Here is a 17153-nt window from a genome sequence, read left to right as displayed (position 1 = left end):
CACTTCCTTTTGTCAGCCATGCCAATTATTATTAAAAGGACTACATTCATTATTACTGGATGCAGTAGTCTCCATTCACACGTCAGAGAAGAAAATACTCTGAATTATTTATCCACTGTTTCAAGTGGGTGTACTCTGATCAACTCAGTTTTTAAAGAATCAGAGTACTTCTCACTCGGAACATCTTTAGAAGGAAGGGTGGGAGGACGTGCCAGTGCCGTATAGTGTTTAGAGTGTTGGACTAAGCTCAGGGAGGTCTGGGTTCAAATCACTAGGTGACCTCTCTTTCTCAGCCTAATCTACTTCTCATGGGATAATGTGTGTTGCTGGGATAGGTCTCATGTGCAACTTCTGGATCTTAGGCAGCAGAGCTGGAAAAGACTTCTCTGTGCTGAGACCCTGAGAACCACTCTGCCTAGATCACAGTGATGGCTGGGGCTGATGGGAGTTGTAGTCCGCACAGCTGGAAGGCATTAGATTGCAAAAGGCTGGCTTCGACATGACTGGGCTCCATTGACCAATGGTCTGCTTGAGCTGAAAGGAAGCTTGTCATGAAGCAAGGCTCGATCACAGATTTGGGACTGGAAAAGGTGCATTAACAGCTTGAGATAGGTGAATGATGATGTCTCCTTAATGGAACAAAGGGTTAGAAAAATATTATTATTGTTTTTACTTGTTAGTTGCTTGTTACCCAAAGGTCTCCAAGCGAATTACAGCACATTTAAAAACATAAACGTATATATATTTTACCATTAAAAAATACACCTACCATTCATTAAAATATATTATCTCTCTCTCCCCACCCCTAATAGTTGGGAGATTTCTGCAGTATGTTCTGCTTGGGAAAAAGGCACAAAGAATTTCATGTCTTTCCCAAGCCTGTGTGTGTGTGTGTGTGTGCATGCGTGTATGTAAAACAATGAAAGCAGGTTTTTTGATACTTAAAAAAAAGACAGATGCAGAGAGAACTGAGATGAGTGGTGTCAGGGCATAAGTTGAAAGCATCTGGAGATCCCCGTTGGGGATCTGATCATGTCAGCCATTGGATTTGCTGCTAGCTTAAGCTATTTGTCTCTGCCTCCACCTATGCTCTACCTGTATATGTGTAAATAAACCCAAATAACACAAGCATCAGATGTTGGCAGTGAACTTTCCTTCTAAAGGCAGCCAAATCCAGATACCAACACCACCTGGAAAAGCAGAGACTGCTCAACAGCACGTTCCCCTTGGCCTGGAGCACATTTCTCAGCCACGCAAAGGTACTCCAGCAAAGCAGCTGTAGGCAGTTGGTAGCCTGCTGATCTACTCCCTAGGCTCCCCAGCCCAATGTAGGGTCTTGCCTCTCCTGTTGAAAAGAACCAATTCAACTGCCGTCGACAACTTCTATTTTTTATGCGAGTGCATGATCTCGCTGAGTTTTGCGCACACACCTTATCGTTTCTTTCACAAAGAAATTTAAGCTTCTGTGCTTTCTTGTGCATGAACACTCCTTCCAGGTTTCCCGTCTCCACTGAGCGCAGTTCAATAGCTTTCTCTCCCCAGCCCATCACTTGGTTGGATTGAAGGTAAGCTGTTAAAACATACAAAGAAACACAGTTTAGTAGAGCAAAGTAAACAGTAAAACAGAAGGAGGCAGAGGGAGAGGGGCAGTGGTGTACAGACTGTGGCAGGGATGAAGTGTTGCTACTTATTTCTGGGGACGGAAAGTTCTGTCAGTTTTGCTTCTCTGTTTTTCATTTGTCCATTCTTAAATTCAGTTCTCCACATTTCTGCAGCAATTTTTGATTTTTTTTTAAAACCCTCCAGCATTTTAGTGTGAATTTCTCCTAATAAACACATTTTTGTAGGCAGTTTTGACTCATGTACAAGCAATTTGTCATATAATGAATTTTTATGTTATTTTCACTCATATGTTCATTTTTATGCACACTTTCTCTTAACATATCCTTTTTTGTAAGCATTCTTTGGTTGGCAAACTGCATTGCAAAATTCATGTACGTGTGAATTTTGAAGGGTGACTGTGTTTTGATTCTCATATTGCTTTGGAATGTGAATTTGATAGATTTAGCTTGAAATGTGAACAGAATCAAATGTCTTGCCCATTCCTAATCTCACAGCAGGGCTAATTGTGTCACCTCCTGGACCCTTATTTGCCAGTGCATGTCAAATACATAAAGTGTTTTTGGTCTTCAGATAGAAACCCACTGAATAAACTAAGCTGGGGACAGTTACATTAGCATGCATAACTAAGGATCAGGCTGCTAGTTTTATTTTGAAAAATTCCAAAAATCCCCTTATTTTCTATCCCTGCGTACTATAAACCATATAAAACAAAGAACTATAAACTATATAAATAGCACATTAGAAGATACTTTGAAGGTTCAGATTGTTATGAGGGGAGGTCAAACAATGAAGAGAAATAAAAAATAAGTAAGAAAACAAGATTAATCATGGTTCTTATTTTTTGACAGAGTTTTGGGGCACAGAGTCCATTGTTGTCAAGTTGATTGGGATATCAAGCTGTAGCTTATAGTGTCCAAAAAGAAGCATACTATTTTGGCAATGTTATCCTGCTGTTTCCATCATTAATTTAAAAAATAAAATTGTGCCAGTGAGTCTTTATCATCTGTTCCCTTTATAACTCATAAATGATGTGTTAATTTTCCAAAATCCCTTATGATTATGGCCAATCAAAATGTTACAGAACGGTGAGAAGCTTTGGAGACCAACAGAATTCTGCATCAGGTTAAATGTTAAGATAATCTCTCTCTCTCTCTCTCTCTCTCTGTGTGTGTGTGTGTGTGTGTGTGTGTATGAGAGAGAGAGAGAGAGAGAGAGAGAGAGAGAGAGAGAGAAGAGAAGCTGGTTCAGTACTGAAGCCATAATGTCTGCATTGGTCAGAAGTCCGTTTTTGTTGCAGTCTTAGAAGTGGAGTGGTTACAGGGCTCCTGTCATGAAAAGCACTTGCATTTCAGAATTTATCACTACACCACTTTATGGGGGAGAATCTGAAGAACTTTTCAGCTACACTGATTTCTTCCTCAATATACAGCCAAAGCCCCATATGCTAACAGAGTGAGTTTCAGGCTTTGCAAGTTTCCTGTCCTGACTCTTCCCTCATTTGCCAGGAGACACAGTTATGAAACATGGTTCAAGCCCTGTTTCCTAGCCCTAGGCAGGACACTGAAATTGGCTTAACAGTAATTTCCTCTCCGGAGGGAACATTAAGCGTATGCATGCATATCTCTTGTGTATTGTGTGGGAGTCCTAGGATCTTTAATAGAATTCTTATCATCTTCACCGAACTACAGCTTCCAGGATTCTTTGAACAAAGCTGTTGCAGACTTAGGAATACACTGAACCAAATTGTCCAGGTTAAATGAGGTTGAATCAGTCTGGGCCAGCCTTCCTCCATTTGTAAGGAGCAAAGCTATAGTTATCTGTTAGCTGACATTTTCAGACAGTCACAAAGCATCCTCAGATGTGCACTGGCAACCAAATGTGTGCTCCCTTCAGGGCAAGTCTGAACTTGCCTGATCTATTGTTCTACTATCCAGGGATCATGTTGTGTTCCGTAGCTAACTCTTCCTATAAATATACAGCTAAATCTGCTGTTAAGGGCTTGAGGCTTCAGTGTCCGATGATGGAGCTGGCAAAAGCTGAACTCCACACTGTGCGTCTCTGTCCAAGAGATGCTGGATTTTGAACCTAGTAATGACTGCTTTTTTCTACTATTCTCCTGTAATGCAGTAAGATATAATCTACCTGCTTTTTCCACTGACAAAGAATTCTGGACCCTTGGAACACAGGAAACTGCCTTACAGTGGGTCAGACAAATAGTCCGTCTAGCTCAGGATTGCCTACGTTGAGTGGTAGCAACTCTTCAGAGTTTCAGAAGGAGGACATTCCCATTCCTAACCTGGAAATGCCAGACGCTGAGCCTGGGGCCTTCTGCATGCAAGGCATATGCTCTACCATTGAGCCGTGGCCCTTCCCTGTGGTTACCCAGTTAGAACAAAGATTTTAACCACGAATCTATTTAAATTTCTTGACTACAAATATATTTCCTTTGTGCATGTTAATAAACCAAACTTCTCGTTTAAGTTAAGTAAATCTGCGTGTTCCAAATTTTGTTTGTTTGCCGGGGGGGGGGGAGAACCAAATTTATCTCACCCGTATCAATGGATTGGTCCCTTAAGACACATTACCAATAAAATGTATGACATTCCTTATTAAAGTTGGGTCCTTATAGATTTATTTTACTTATTTTTATCACTCCCTGCTATTTTTATCCTTACTGCAATCCGGTGAGGTAGGTGGGAGGCAGCTGCTGGCCCTGGGTTACCCAATGAGCTTCAAGGTTTAATGGGGATTTTAATCCTGGTTGCCCCAGCCCTAATCCAACACTTTTAACTACCACGACTGCATTGGCTCTGACTGTTATAGCTTATTACCCCATTTCAATTTCTTAACCAATGCAGCTACTTCTCGTCGTCAGGGGTTTCTTTGCTCATTCCACAGATGAATTTAGTCTACAGTCTTTTAGTGATATAGTCCCAGAGGTAAAGCGGCTATAATTAGATCCCTATCCAATCCCATTCACAATATGAGTTCCCTGTGGTTTCAGGATAATAAGAGGGGTAAAAACTCTCCCAAGGACCCCAGAGACGTTATGCAAGTCACAACAGCTAACTGATATAGAACTGATGTGTGCTTGTAGTGTAGATTTGAGGAGATCCCCCCCAAATAAGGTACATTTCAAACTTTCTGCCTCTGTTTTCCTTTTAGAAGGGACTTCCTGTTTCTAAAATATCTTTCTTTCCTTCTGCCCACTGAAGCCTTGCCTTTTGGCCTGACGTCTCTAGAATAGTCAACAAATTAAATACTGTAGCTCTACCATTTTAATTTCCCTCTGGAGTTAGGTTTCTTCATTCCAATCACTAAATTGGCTGCACTTGTCGCCTTAAAATTACTACATTTAGTTTCCTTGCCCTGCCTCTACCAATTATATCTCATCTCTCTCCATTACTTAACATTTTTGCAAAGGCATGGACATTTTTTTTCTTACTGCTAACATTAAGTAAGTAGCAGCTGGATGTAATTCAGACTCAGCCCAAGCTGCTACAAAAACTGCAAAAAGGGGGAGAGATAGTGAGCAGGATTGAGTTGATGGGCAGGAGGTTCAATCCTGCTTTCTCAGGATTTGGATGTGTGAAAGAGTTCCCTCTGGAGGGCTCCCTCACACACCCAAATGCAGCAGGACCGAATCACCTGCTCATCAGCTGCCCATCATTATGATGCGAGATGACTGACAGTTGGGGGGTCCTGCCCATCTGTCAAAGTTGGCCCACATGGTGGTGGTGGGAGATAATGATCTGTCCCACTGGGTCAAAAATGTTCCCTACTGCTGCTCTTAACAACAACAACAAAGTGCTGGCACTCCACACCAGAGTGAACCATCAGAAATAAAAAAAGCGCTGGCTTAATGCCAACACAGGCTTCTAAGCGCTTAAAAAATGTAAATGTACTGCCTTCAAGTTGATTCTGACTTATGGCGACCCTATGAATAGGGTTTTCATGGTAAGCGGTATTCAGAGGTGGTTTACCATTGCCTTTGTCTGAGGCTGAGAGGCAGTGACTGGCCCAAGGTCACCCAGTGAGCTTCATAGCTATGTGGGTATTTGAACCCTGGTCTCCCAGGTCATAGTCTAGCACCTTAACCACTACACCACACTGGCTGTAAAATCCAGTTATGCAAACATTAAAATATAAACTCCCATAATTAAAATACACAATAAAACAACCTCATAAAATATTAAAATGTAAATAATAATTAAAATACACAATAAAATAATCCCATTAAAACAATTTAAACAGGTGACTCAGGCCGAGAGATCAAGGGGATGCTGTGTAAACAGTACTGGAAGTGACAGAAGGAAGGAGATTTGGGGGTGAGGAAACTAAACAGCTGCATTTCATATCATATCTAGTTCTTCCTTCAGTCACCTTTTGAGGGTGCTTCAGAGAGGGTGCAGATACTGGATTACAACAAAGGCAGAGCTTTTTCTGTGAGAAATTTGGGTTGTTTTTTCAGCCATTACCCTCAGATGGATATGCATACTTGCAAAACAGTCCTTAAGAAAGAGTGCCCTTCAAAACATTTGGGAATAAAATATAGCCGCCTTCTTGCTTTTTTACTTAGGCTGCAATCCAATATATGCTTACCTTGGAATAAGTCCCAGTCAACCCAATGGAGCCTACCTCTGAGTAGACATGTATTGGATTGCAGCCTTAGATACTTATCCCAGTTATTTAATCCTTCTTCTTGTCTTGAGCTTGAAGTACATAAACTCTAACCAGTTCCATCTCTACAGTTTCCCTCTGTGTTGTTCCTTTCAAAGATCAGACATACATCAGTACCCCTTTGGAGACAATATTGCACTCAAATAAAATAAAACAAAACACACACAAAAAATTGTTCTGCCTTTTAAGCAGCATGTTGCTCTTCTCAGGCTAGAAAAATATAGCACTCCCAATTTCTTCCAACACTTTTTGTGGAGAGCTGAGGCTTCTGTGGACATTTTTAATTCTACTTCTAAACAGGTTCAGTACTCACAGCTAGGATTTTGCTCTACTTAATCTGACCGGCTAATGGTTCTTTTATCTTAGATGGTTTCACACCCAGCTACTAACATCAGATTATATCAGACACATGGACTCCACATCGCATATAAAGTGTTAAACATTAAAGCAGCGCAAAAGAGAATTCTCTTGACATGTGTTAATTATACCGCGCGGCTCTGTTTTGTTCTGTTTTTTTTTTCCTGGGAAAGTGTGTGTGTGTGTGTGTGGGGGGGGGAAATGAGGACTGTGATGCCAAAGAGGAAGCAACATATGGCATCCAGCCATGCTCTGTAAAGCAATGAACCTATTTTTCAAACAGGACTGAGCATCGACGTGCTTTTGCCACTAAAACTTTGAAATGGGGGCAAGCCTGGTTGCCATCCAAAGCAACCTTAAATGAGGGTTTAAGAACATGAGCAAATATTCTATCAATGACCCTTCCTACTCTAGGCTAAGACAAGCCCTTGGTGAATGGCACATTTTAAATAGATCAAAGACCACAGATAGTTCTCGTACTCCTACGTGTGGGCAGGGGCTCTTCATGTTTTCCTTCTCTGCTGTACCTCAGCTGCTGCTATATATTCCTAATTTTAGCCAGGGTGAACTAGAGAAAGCTACCACTGTACAGTGTTTGCACAGAAATGTCAGCCATGGCACAGGGTGGTGGTAGAGACCAGCTTGGGTTGCACTGACATTGGAAAATGAATCACAGTCTGGAGGGCGGCACTGAGATTGTCAAATATCATTTGCAAAATAATTTAAAAATGTGTAGGTGAATCTAAAAGCACTGCCTGGGGGAGCAACGGAGTGATCTTGGGCATGGAATAAGGGAGCCCCCACTAAGGTCCAGTAGATAATAACTTTGGTCTAGGTCTATGGTCTTTAACTTGTGGCGCATCTGTGGATTTTCAACTTTAAAGCAATAATGGCCTACTAAATCAGACTCTGACCTGCTCTGGTTCAAAAGGATTTCACCTTCCCCTCCCCATGCACTGTGGCTGCAACTCTGCGGAGGAAGTAACATATGAGCCAGGGCTTGAAAGCTAATGCCTGATCCTCAAGAAATCCCACTCACATGGTTTCTCTCCCTCAAAAAGAAAGGAAGAAATAGAAAATGAGTGGAACACTCTTGAGCAGGAACAGCAAACCTTTGCTCCTACAGTTGTCATAGGAGTCCAAGGCTGCACACACACCACACATTTAAAGCAAAAGACTTCTCCCAAAGAATCCTGGGAACTGTAGTTTACCCCTCACAGAGCTACAATTTCCAGCCCCCTCACAAACTACATTTCTCAAGGTTTTTTTGGGGAACATCATGTGCACTAAACATATGCTTGTGTACACCACCCAGGGCCGGCTCCAAAGGGTGGCCAGGTGGGGCCCTGGCTGAGGGCCCCCTGCACTCCCCTTCCGCAATCTGTGGCTGGATTTCTGCCACGGATCACAGGGCAGGAGCTTCCAAGCCGTCTGCCATTCCCTCGCTCCACCTACCTATTTTTTGTGGCTGTGCACATCGTCAGGGTTACCATTAACCAAGATGGTGGCTGTGGTTTCCCTAAGGGGCTGAAGCCTCTGCCGCCATCTTGGTTGATAGCAGCGATGCGCATGGGACAGGTAAAATAAAGTATTTCACACAGCGCATAGTTAAACTGCCATGGATTTCACTCCCACAAGTTGCGGTGATGGTTGCCAACTTGGATAGCTGTAAAAGAGGATTAGAGAAATTCATTGAAGACAAGGCTATCATTGGCTACTAGCCATGATGGCTATGTTCTACTTCCTCTGTCGGAGGCAGTATGCCTCTGAATGCCAGTTACTGGGAATCACAAGGGAAGAGAGTTGCTCAGGCCCTGCTTGCAAGGTTCCCATAGGCATCTGCCTGGCCACTGCAAAACTTCTTGCATGCATCTTTCTTTGTATGGGATTGGGATGGCTGTATTCCTTTCATACATACCTACAGATGCTGGCATTTCTCCCCACTGTAAAACATTTTCTTTTGAGAAATGTCCATAAATATTAATGTAGACTCCTTCATCTTCGTAGGTGAGTAGAAGTTCCATTCCGCTGGTATTAGGGAGTACGATGACAGCATGCGGGTGGATATTCCCTTGGATCTGGAATAATATTTTATTAAGATTTATATCATGAAACAGACTATAATTTTAGCAACTACAGTCCATCAGTCTAGAAACCCTGGCAGAGTATTAAAACCAGTGGAAATCTTAGAAGCAAAAAAGATAGATCTGCTTGAAAATGGTTTATATACTTTTATTGCAGGTTCAGAGACCAAAGAAATGAGAATAAATACCGTTTTTATATCAAGAGCTAGCTATCATGTGGAAAGATGGATATATATTTTTTTAAAAAGTCTTCAAATATCAAACACTGTGTAACGGTAATTGTTTAGTATTTCTGTAAATGTCCTGTGCGTAGAATTAACCACAAAGCAATTTGGACACAATAAGACTAACAATGTTATATGTTAGTTGAAGTCCTACTCAGAGTAGACCCACTGAAATTAATGAATCTAAATTAGTCATGCCCATTGGGTCTGAGTAGGACTGACACTAAATACAACCATATATATATATATATATATATATATATATATATATATATATATATATATATATATATATGGTTAAAGATGATAATGTAATATTAAAACTATATATATAAAAGGAATGGATGAAGAATAAATTTCTGTTTCCCTTTTCTCTAATTTTTGTTTGCTATCATAGTACTCCTAAGAAAGAAAGAAAGAAAGAAAGAAAGAAAGAAAGAAAGAAAGAAAGAAGCTTGGATTAGAATCTGTCAGACAGTGTGAGGATTTCACATAATTTGACCAACATTCTTTCATTTCCAATAACAGAAGTAACCACTTGGATGGTTAAACTGATCTGAGAAAGGTGACTCAGGTTCTCTGCTTAAAGAAAGCTCTGTATGCATTTCATTTACTAGTCTATGAGCTAGAGCAGGCATGACAAAGATAAGAAATGGGCACATTAATGCTTTGGAAACAACACTGGATATGCTGCATACAGTATATTTTTAAAAAATCAACATCCAAACGAGCAAATACACAGACAGTGCAATGATACAGGAAAGCTCCCACAGTTACAAAACAATTTCCATGCTGTTCTAGTGCTTTAGTAGTATCATATTTATCATAATTTTAATGCATAGTGTACCAGTATTTATTTTACTGCATGCACATTGGTTATTCCGCCTCTTTCCTCTATTTGAGAAGGGAAGATTACCTGCTCTCCTTCTATGTCTGTCTTTTGCACCAATAGCTTTCGCCCCAACAAAATTCAATGACAGATCTGAAGGATGCACAGTCCAGACAAAGTTCAGTATACCAGAGATCGTGGTGGCTGGTGTCCATTGGGGACTGGTGAGACAGAAGGCAGGAAGCCCAACAGTAGGTGGACCCATACCCAATGACAGGCAGAGCCAACTCATTCTAGATTTGCCCACATCCTCCTCCCTGCTGAGTTCTACAAGGGGCAACACTGAGACTAAGGAGGAGGAGGAAGCTGACAGCCAGGGCCACCCCCTGGGCTGATTGCAAGTAAGAAGGCAGACAAGTGGGGGATGACTGAGAGCAGATTGAGGTTGGTGGGGCAGTGCCCCAGTCGCCCTTATGGACCAGCCTCCACCGATTAGAGCAGTGATTCTCAAACGGTGCGCCCAGGCACACTGGTGTGCCCTAAGAGGTGGCTAGGTGTGCCTCAAATATTATGAAAGTATATTTTAAAAATGAGAAGAAAGCCATCTGTATAGGGTAAGTAATAGTTTTCTATAGTTTATTATTCATAGTTTAAAATATATTAATATATTTTTAATTTTGTACACAAAGTGCGCCAGAAAATTTTTATATGTTTTACAGTGCGCCGCAAACCAAAGAAGTTTGAGAACCACTGGATTAGAGGATCAAGTTAGACAGGGGTGGTTCACATCTGGATTTCCTGACATGTTTTTCTTTGATTAAAAGCAGAGTGTGTGGTCTAGACTGAGGCTGTGGCACAGGGAGAAGTGGAGTTAATACTTTCCCCCACACTGTTCCTTGAAGGAAATCTTCCCCAAAGTATTATTCACCTTGGGGAGGGAGGAGAAGTCAAGTGCCTGTGTCGTAACTCTCCCTCTCTCCCTCCCGACACAGCTACCGCAAATAGCAGCGTTCAGGGGAGAGGGATTTAAATCAGGGAAATAGAGTGAGGAACAGTCAATCCCTTTCCCCCAGTGCTGTGGCTCTAATCCAAATCACCCCTCAGGCTGCTTCTAATCAAAGAAAAAGCCATGCTGACATTGCTCCTGAGTCCTAGTCATTTTCCATGCAAAGTTCACCATACCCACCTTTCTCTAAACCTGGTGCCTTCCAGAGGTTGTTGGACTACAACTCCCATTATCCCTGACCAATGGACATGCTGGATGGGGGTGATGGGAGCTGGAATCCAACAACATCTGCAGGGCCCACAGGTTCCCCAGCCCTGTTCTAGAGCAACCTTCCCCAAACTGGTGCTCTCCAGCTGCTGTTGGACAACACCTCCCATCAGTTCCAGTCAACAGAGAGCACAGCAGGTTGGGGAAAGCTGTACACACACACATTGTTCAAAGGTCATTCAGAGGTTTATGTACAATGCTAGGGATGGAAAGATCTGCCAATTTTGGTTCTCTCCATTTCTAATTTTTCTAATTTTAAATTCAGGTCTCCACATTCCTGATGCAAATTGCTATTTTTTAAAAATCCTCATGAAAATTATCCAGCATTTCAGTGGGAATTTCTGTGAGCAGTTTTGACTAATGAACACGTTTTTTCCATCAATTTCTCATCATATAATGCCTTTTGTATATTATTTTCACTCATTTCCACGCACACTTTCCCCTAATATATGCATTTTTGTAAAAATTGCTTGGCAAACTGCATCACAAAATTTGAATAAGTGCGACTGTCAAAGGATTGCTGCATGTCAGTTCTCATATTGTTTTGGAAAGAGTGAGCTTGGTAGATTTGGCTTGAAATGCAAACTGAATCAAATTTCTCCCACATCCCTATATAATGCACATTAAAACACACACATGTATACACAAAGAGGAAAAGCAAGCTGCGTTTAAAAAAATATCTACAGCATACATTCAACTCAAACCCAGGAAAACCTTGTGGTTCACACCATAAAATATTCAACAGCTTTATGCAATTTAGAGTATCTCAAATCCCAGCATGTCTCCCAAGAGAGAGCGAGGGGATGGGATTTGCAGTAAGTACACATGAAGGAGGAGTGGGCTTTGATGTAAGAAACCTTGAGGCAAAAGCTATATTGCAAATAGTCCTAACTCCTTCTCTACAGAACCAGGAGGAGGATTATCCCCTAGTATCTAATTTAATGACAAGAGATCCCTGAAATTAGCATTTTCAGAGGAAGAGAGAACATCAGAACTTCCTTTTCATTTTTCACAAACTACAAAGACACATACCTCCCCCTCAAAGGATGTGCATTTCTGCACCATGTTAATGCCATGAATGACCCACAAGAGAACCACAGACACTTTACTTGCCAAACTTGGTATACCCAGGCCAGCCATGCAGTCTGGCACCTCTGCAGCCACTATCCGTAACGCCAGAACAGGTATCCAGAGTCGGAGAGCAATTTTGATGCGTTGTCTTGGTAACTCTTGCATGAGCAATTGAAGAGGGGGCCAGAGAAAGAAGGAGCTAGCAGGAGCTAGACAGCAAACGTGTCTATATTCAGTTGTGCCTTTAAAAGATGCCTAGGATGATGATTCCAGAAAGCATCTCGCAGAGAATTTTATATCTAGTCTCTCATATTTGGACCCAATATCAATGAGCCTCAACAGCTACAGCCTATCACCTGAATGACACACTTATTTCAGTTCCTGCACTCTTGGTGGGAAAAGGAAAGTGTATTTTTAGTGCACTCTGTCTCATGGTGGACGAGTGAGCAGAAATAGAATCACAACTCTCCTAAGGGAGCCCCCACATTGAGGGCATTCAACTGGGAAATATTGCTTCTCCTTGTGCATAATTAACTTGGGGGTTGCTGATGAACAACATCCTTGTTTGATCCTGTGACCTTTTCTCCTTTCCGTTTTACTACTTTTTGCTCAGAATGTGGTGCCATCTCTTGTCCTCTTTTTCTAAACCCTCCTGAAAACCTACCTATGCTGTATGGTCTTCGGATTTTCCCTGCAATCCTCATTCCCAAAAATAAGAAACCTTTTGTCACAGGCAATTGCACTTGCAGGTATTCACACATATACCTTCCTTACTTCTGTGGTTCTCTCAGTCCTTTATCTTAGGATCAGCGTTCCCCAATCTGGCTGTCCTCTAGATTTTGGACTATAACCCCTTCATCCCTTACACTGTTGGCTATGCTGGCTCAACCTGACAGGAAGTGTAGTCCAAACGTCTGGAGGACACCTGTCTTAGATTGTTAGTTGCTTTGGGGCAGGTACCTCTTTGTTTTGCCTATGCAACTTTGTAAGGGGCCATTATTTGCTCCTGGCACTCCATTAATTAACTGTGGTGTAACGGTTGTACTAAGCCCAGAGACACTCAGGTCCAAATCTCCACTCAGTGACAAAGTTCACTGGATGACCTTGGGCCAGTCAACATCTCTTGTAGGGGATAAAGGATAAAATTGCAGCAGTAGGGGAAATCATATATGCTATCCTGAACATATTGGAAGAAAAGAGGGCCAAAAATGCCAGAAAAATAAATAAAATAATTAAACAACAGTAATACCCAAACTGCCATATATGGAAGGGATCGATTTGGTTTCATAAACCTCTGTACATCTTGAATTGTTCCACAATGGACAGAGATGATAGATGTTAAAATATGCCAGTTTTGGCTTCTGTGGACCTTGCGGATTGAAAAGCAGAGTAGAACTATTCCAAATAATGATAATAAATAATGGGATATACCATTGCTTGCTGAGATCATCTAAATTGTGCAGGCTGGAAAAAAATCCAGCTGTCATGATTCCTACAGAACACAGTATCTTACATGGGTCGGCAGGTACAGGTCATACACGGAGCCAGAGTCCACATCAATAGCATGAAATCCAACCGGCGAGCCATAGATGACTTTTAACCTCTGCCCATTCTCAACTGTCAAGTCAACCAACAGTGGTTTTTGGTGAAGTGAGGTGAAGGACTGCAAAGAGAAAAATCAGGCATTGGTCATTAACGAGTAGCCAAAAAGAGTGCTGGTTACTGTTTCCCTAGTCTTTTTTTATGAATAATGACTGCAATCATGGACTTGGTTATGAGACCTTAGAGACCAAGTCATGTGAGATGAACTAATGTTCCAAAAAGCTTGCACATGAGAAAGGTTTCCTATTTAATCCTGTGTCAAAAAAATAAATGAGAAAAACTGTTGTTGTTGTTGTTATGTGCCTTCAAGTCAATTACGACTTATGGCGACCCTATGAATCAGCAACCTCCAAGAGCATCTGTCATGAACGACCCTGTTCAGATCTTGTAAGTTCAGAGAAAAATTGAGAGGATGGTAAATAGACAGTATGTAACAAACTTAGGGCAGTCTCATACTACTTGATTGTCATGGCTTCTCCAAAGTATCTTGGGGACTACAATTTGGTAAACTGCTAAAAAGCCTTTTGTTTGAAATCTCTAATCTGCTTGACAGAATTACAGTCCCCAAGGTTACCTGGAAAGAAGGAACGACAGTGAAGTCAATTTAAGACTGTGGCGCAGATTAGACAGAAGAGCTGCGACGTCGAGCTGATTAGCCAGTGAGATTATGAGATGATAAATCATGCTGACCAACTAAAAAGGTGCCCCCAATCAATCAGGCAGCAGATTTAAATGTTTTTAAATACACTTTTAATATAAAAGAACAGAGATGCCTTATACCAGGCCAGTCTATTTTCCTATCCAGCCCATGGCTGCCTACCCTGACTAGGGATGGAAGCATCCATCAATTTCATTCCTTCCAGTTTCTCATTTGTCCAATCTTAAATTCAGTTCTCCTCATTTCTGCAGCAATTCGTGATTTTTTTTTTTTAATCCTCATGGAAATTCATCAGCATTTTAGTGTGAATTTCTCCTAATAAGCACAGTTTCGCATGCAGTTGACTAACGTACACATTTTTGGCAAGGAATTTCTCCTAATATAATGCATTTTTGTATGTTATTTTCACTAATACATTTATTCTTAAACACTCTTTCCCCCAATAGATGCATTTTTGTAAACATTGGTTAGAGAAATGCCTTGCAAATTCAGGTAAGTGCAAGTTTAGAAAGATGTCTGTGTTTCGGTTCTCATATTGTTTTGGAAACTGAATCAAATTTCTCCCCAATCTCTAACTCCAACTGGCAGTGGCTCTCCAGAAACTCAAACAGAGAAAGGTATTTCCCATCACCTGCATTTTAAAAAAAAAAGAACCTGGAGATGCCAGGTACTGAACCTGAACCCTTCTGCTTCAAAGCATGTGTCTACCATTGAGCCATGGTTTCTCCTAGGAGGGGACCAAACAATTTCTGCAAGCGTATGAAATATAAGCAGTTATAACAAGTAGCAGCTGTCAAGAGCCATTTTAAAATGTGTGTTAGAAATGTGTCTTCTAAGATGGTGCCCGCTGTGACACATACATGCTTTTCTCCTTTAGTCTTTTTTCCTCATATGCAAGTTTATGCAACTTTAAACCAATTAGGTTACTACAACCCATATAATTAATCAACAAACATTAATAATTAATTGAGTACCATCCCATAGGCCGGTGGTGGGGAATCTTTTTCAGCCCGGGGGCCACAATCCCTTTTGGACATCCTTCTGAGGGCCACACACTAATAGTGGGCATGGGCAGAGCCATAAATGTAAATTTTACCTTTGTACAGTAGGTTAGTTTCTACATAGACTCATGCACCCCTCTCTATCCTCAATCCAGACAAGCAAGAGACATTATCAGTGTTCAATGACACATTTCAGCCAGGCAAAACACTCAGGATGTGAAGCAGAGCCAGTGATGGGTGCGGCCTGCAAAGCGTCCCAAGCGCTAAATAGAGAGGCCTGGAGGGCCACATTTGGCCCCTGGGTCTGAGATTCCCCACCCCTGCTATAGGCTCTTTGCCACTGGAAGGCCAATATTTGTCAAACAGCTATGTTTCATCATATGGGAAGCAACAAGGATACCAACAGAATTGGATGCACTCATTGAGGTGAGTGGGCATACTATGGACAGCAAATAAATCAGAATACGGTAACGTACCACTCTCTTCTATTTACTTACCTTAAAGGCCATAAATTTGTGATATGGTTTAGGAGCCCAGGCATAGACTTCAACCGAATTTTTCACAGCAATCACAAGAAATTTGATCCTCTCGTATTTCACTGGAAAGTTATAGTTGTTTTAAAAAAATGAGCTAGTCACAGAAATAGGAAAGATGCTCTGAATAATTTGTCACACAGCAAACGTGCAAAGCCGAAGGTGATGGATTTTGTCGACAATGCCCTTACATGGCTTGAGTTCCTATGTCACTGGGGCTGTTTACGCAGTTATCTATCCTGGGATCCCTATCCTGGGATCCCAGTCCCTAGACCCACCACTGTCTCTGATTTATCCGTATGTTCAGGAGTAAATCAGAGATTGAAATGAGATGAGAGTCATCAACCTCCTAGCAGAGACATTACATGGCTGCTTACCACAAAAATGGGTAAACGGTGATAATGTAAACATTAGTGGGATATTACTCCTAATGAATAGTGGCTTTCATTCCACAGAGTACATGCAAGTGACCTGTCTCTGCATATGGATCAGGATGAAGCTCCTTGGAATCTCTTGCTCATGCAGACAACAGTTATATTATCTCAGTAGTAACAATCTCTGAATCTGGATTGTGCAAACAAGTCCTTACAGACCGGTCTCCCTCTTATGTTTTGCCACTATATCCAAGGTCAACTGGCCGTCCCTCTTCCATAAACCATCAGTATAGCATTCAGTGGAACAGGAATCAGTAACACCTTAAGGGAAGGATGAAGGGATTTAGGCACATTAAGGGCCCCTCCCGATGTCTTTTTTTATTGTGCATTCATGGTGATTTGTACTCATGATGCTATCACGGCTGACACATGCGATCCTGCTTTCAACAGTGTTCCCACCCGCAGAAGTTTTCAGGCAGTCATTTCTAATCAGTGCATATTCCATAACTTCCTGCAGCAATCCCACGATTTTTTTTTCTACCACAAACGTTCTGGTTTATTTTTGTCCCACTTTTGTTGTGCTATAGCCCCTCCGGACTGCAATAAGGTAGCAGCATTTGGGAAGCATCGCAGAACAATCTACAGCAGAATAAATCCACCACAAATGTGCTATTATTGTGCCATGAACATGTTGCCAAATACACCCGCAATAAAATACCAGTCTGGAGGGACCCTAAACAGGGGTAGTTCATTAGGATGAACGAATTACAACTCCCAGAGGGCACCAAGTATAGCATTCTGCAGGGCAACAATGGAAAGGAGAAAAATACCTTTTGCTTCTCTC

The 17153-nt window shown here is 41.5% G+C and overlaps 1 protein-coding gene across 1 annotated transcript in view; it reads right to left on the bottom strand.

Moving 5' to 3' along the window:
• The window catches only part of NRK (Nik related kinase), a 131560-nt gene that overhangs the window by 11040 nt on the left and 103367 nt on the right, over positions 1–17153 (bottom strand). Inside the window, exons 27-30 of the mRNA XM_061598987.1 lie at positions 15900–16000; positions 13655–13804; positions 8579–8738; positions 1431–1570 (exon numbers count right to left, since the gene is read on the bottom strand). Coding sequence (XP_061454971.1) covers positions 1431–1570; positions 8579–8738; positions 13655–13804; positions 15900–16000 — 551 coding nt within the window. The remainder of the gene's footprint in view (positions 1–1430; positions 1571–8578; positions 8739–13654; positions 13805–15899; positions 16001–17153) is intronic.

Source organism: Rhineura floridana, chromosome 16 (genome assembly GCF_030035675.1).
Source record: "Rhineura floridana isolate rRhiFlo1 chromosome 16, rRhiFlo1.hap2, whole genome shotgun sequence".
NCBI classification, from domain to species: Eukaryota; Metazoa; Chordata; class Lepidosauria; order Squamata; family Rhineuridae; genus Rhineura; species Rhineura floridana.
Note: the sequence above shows the minus strand (reverse complement) of the source record. Positions and strands in the feature narration are given on the sequence as shown.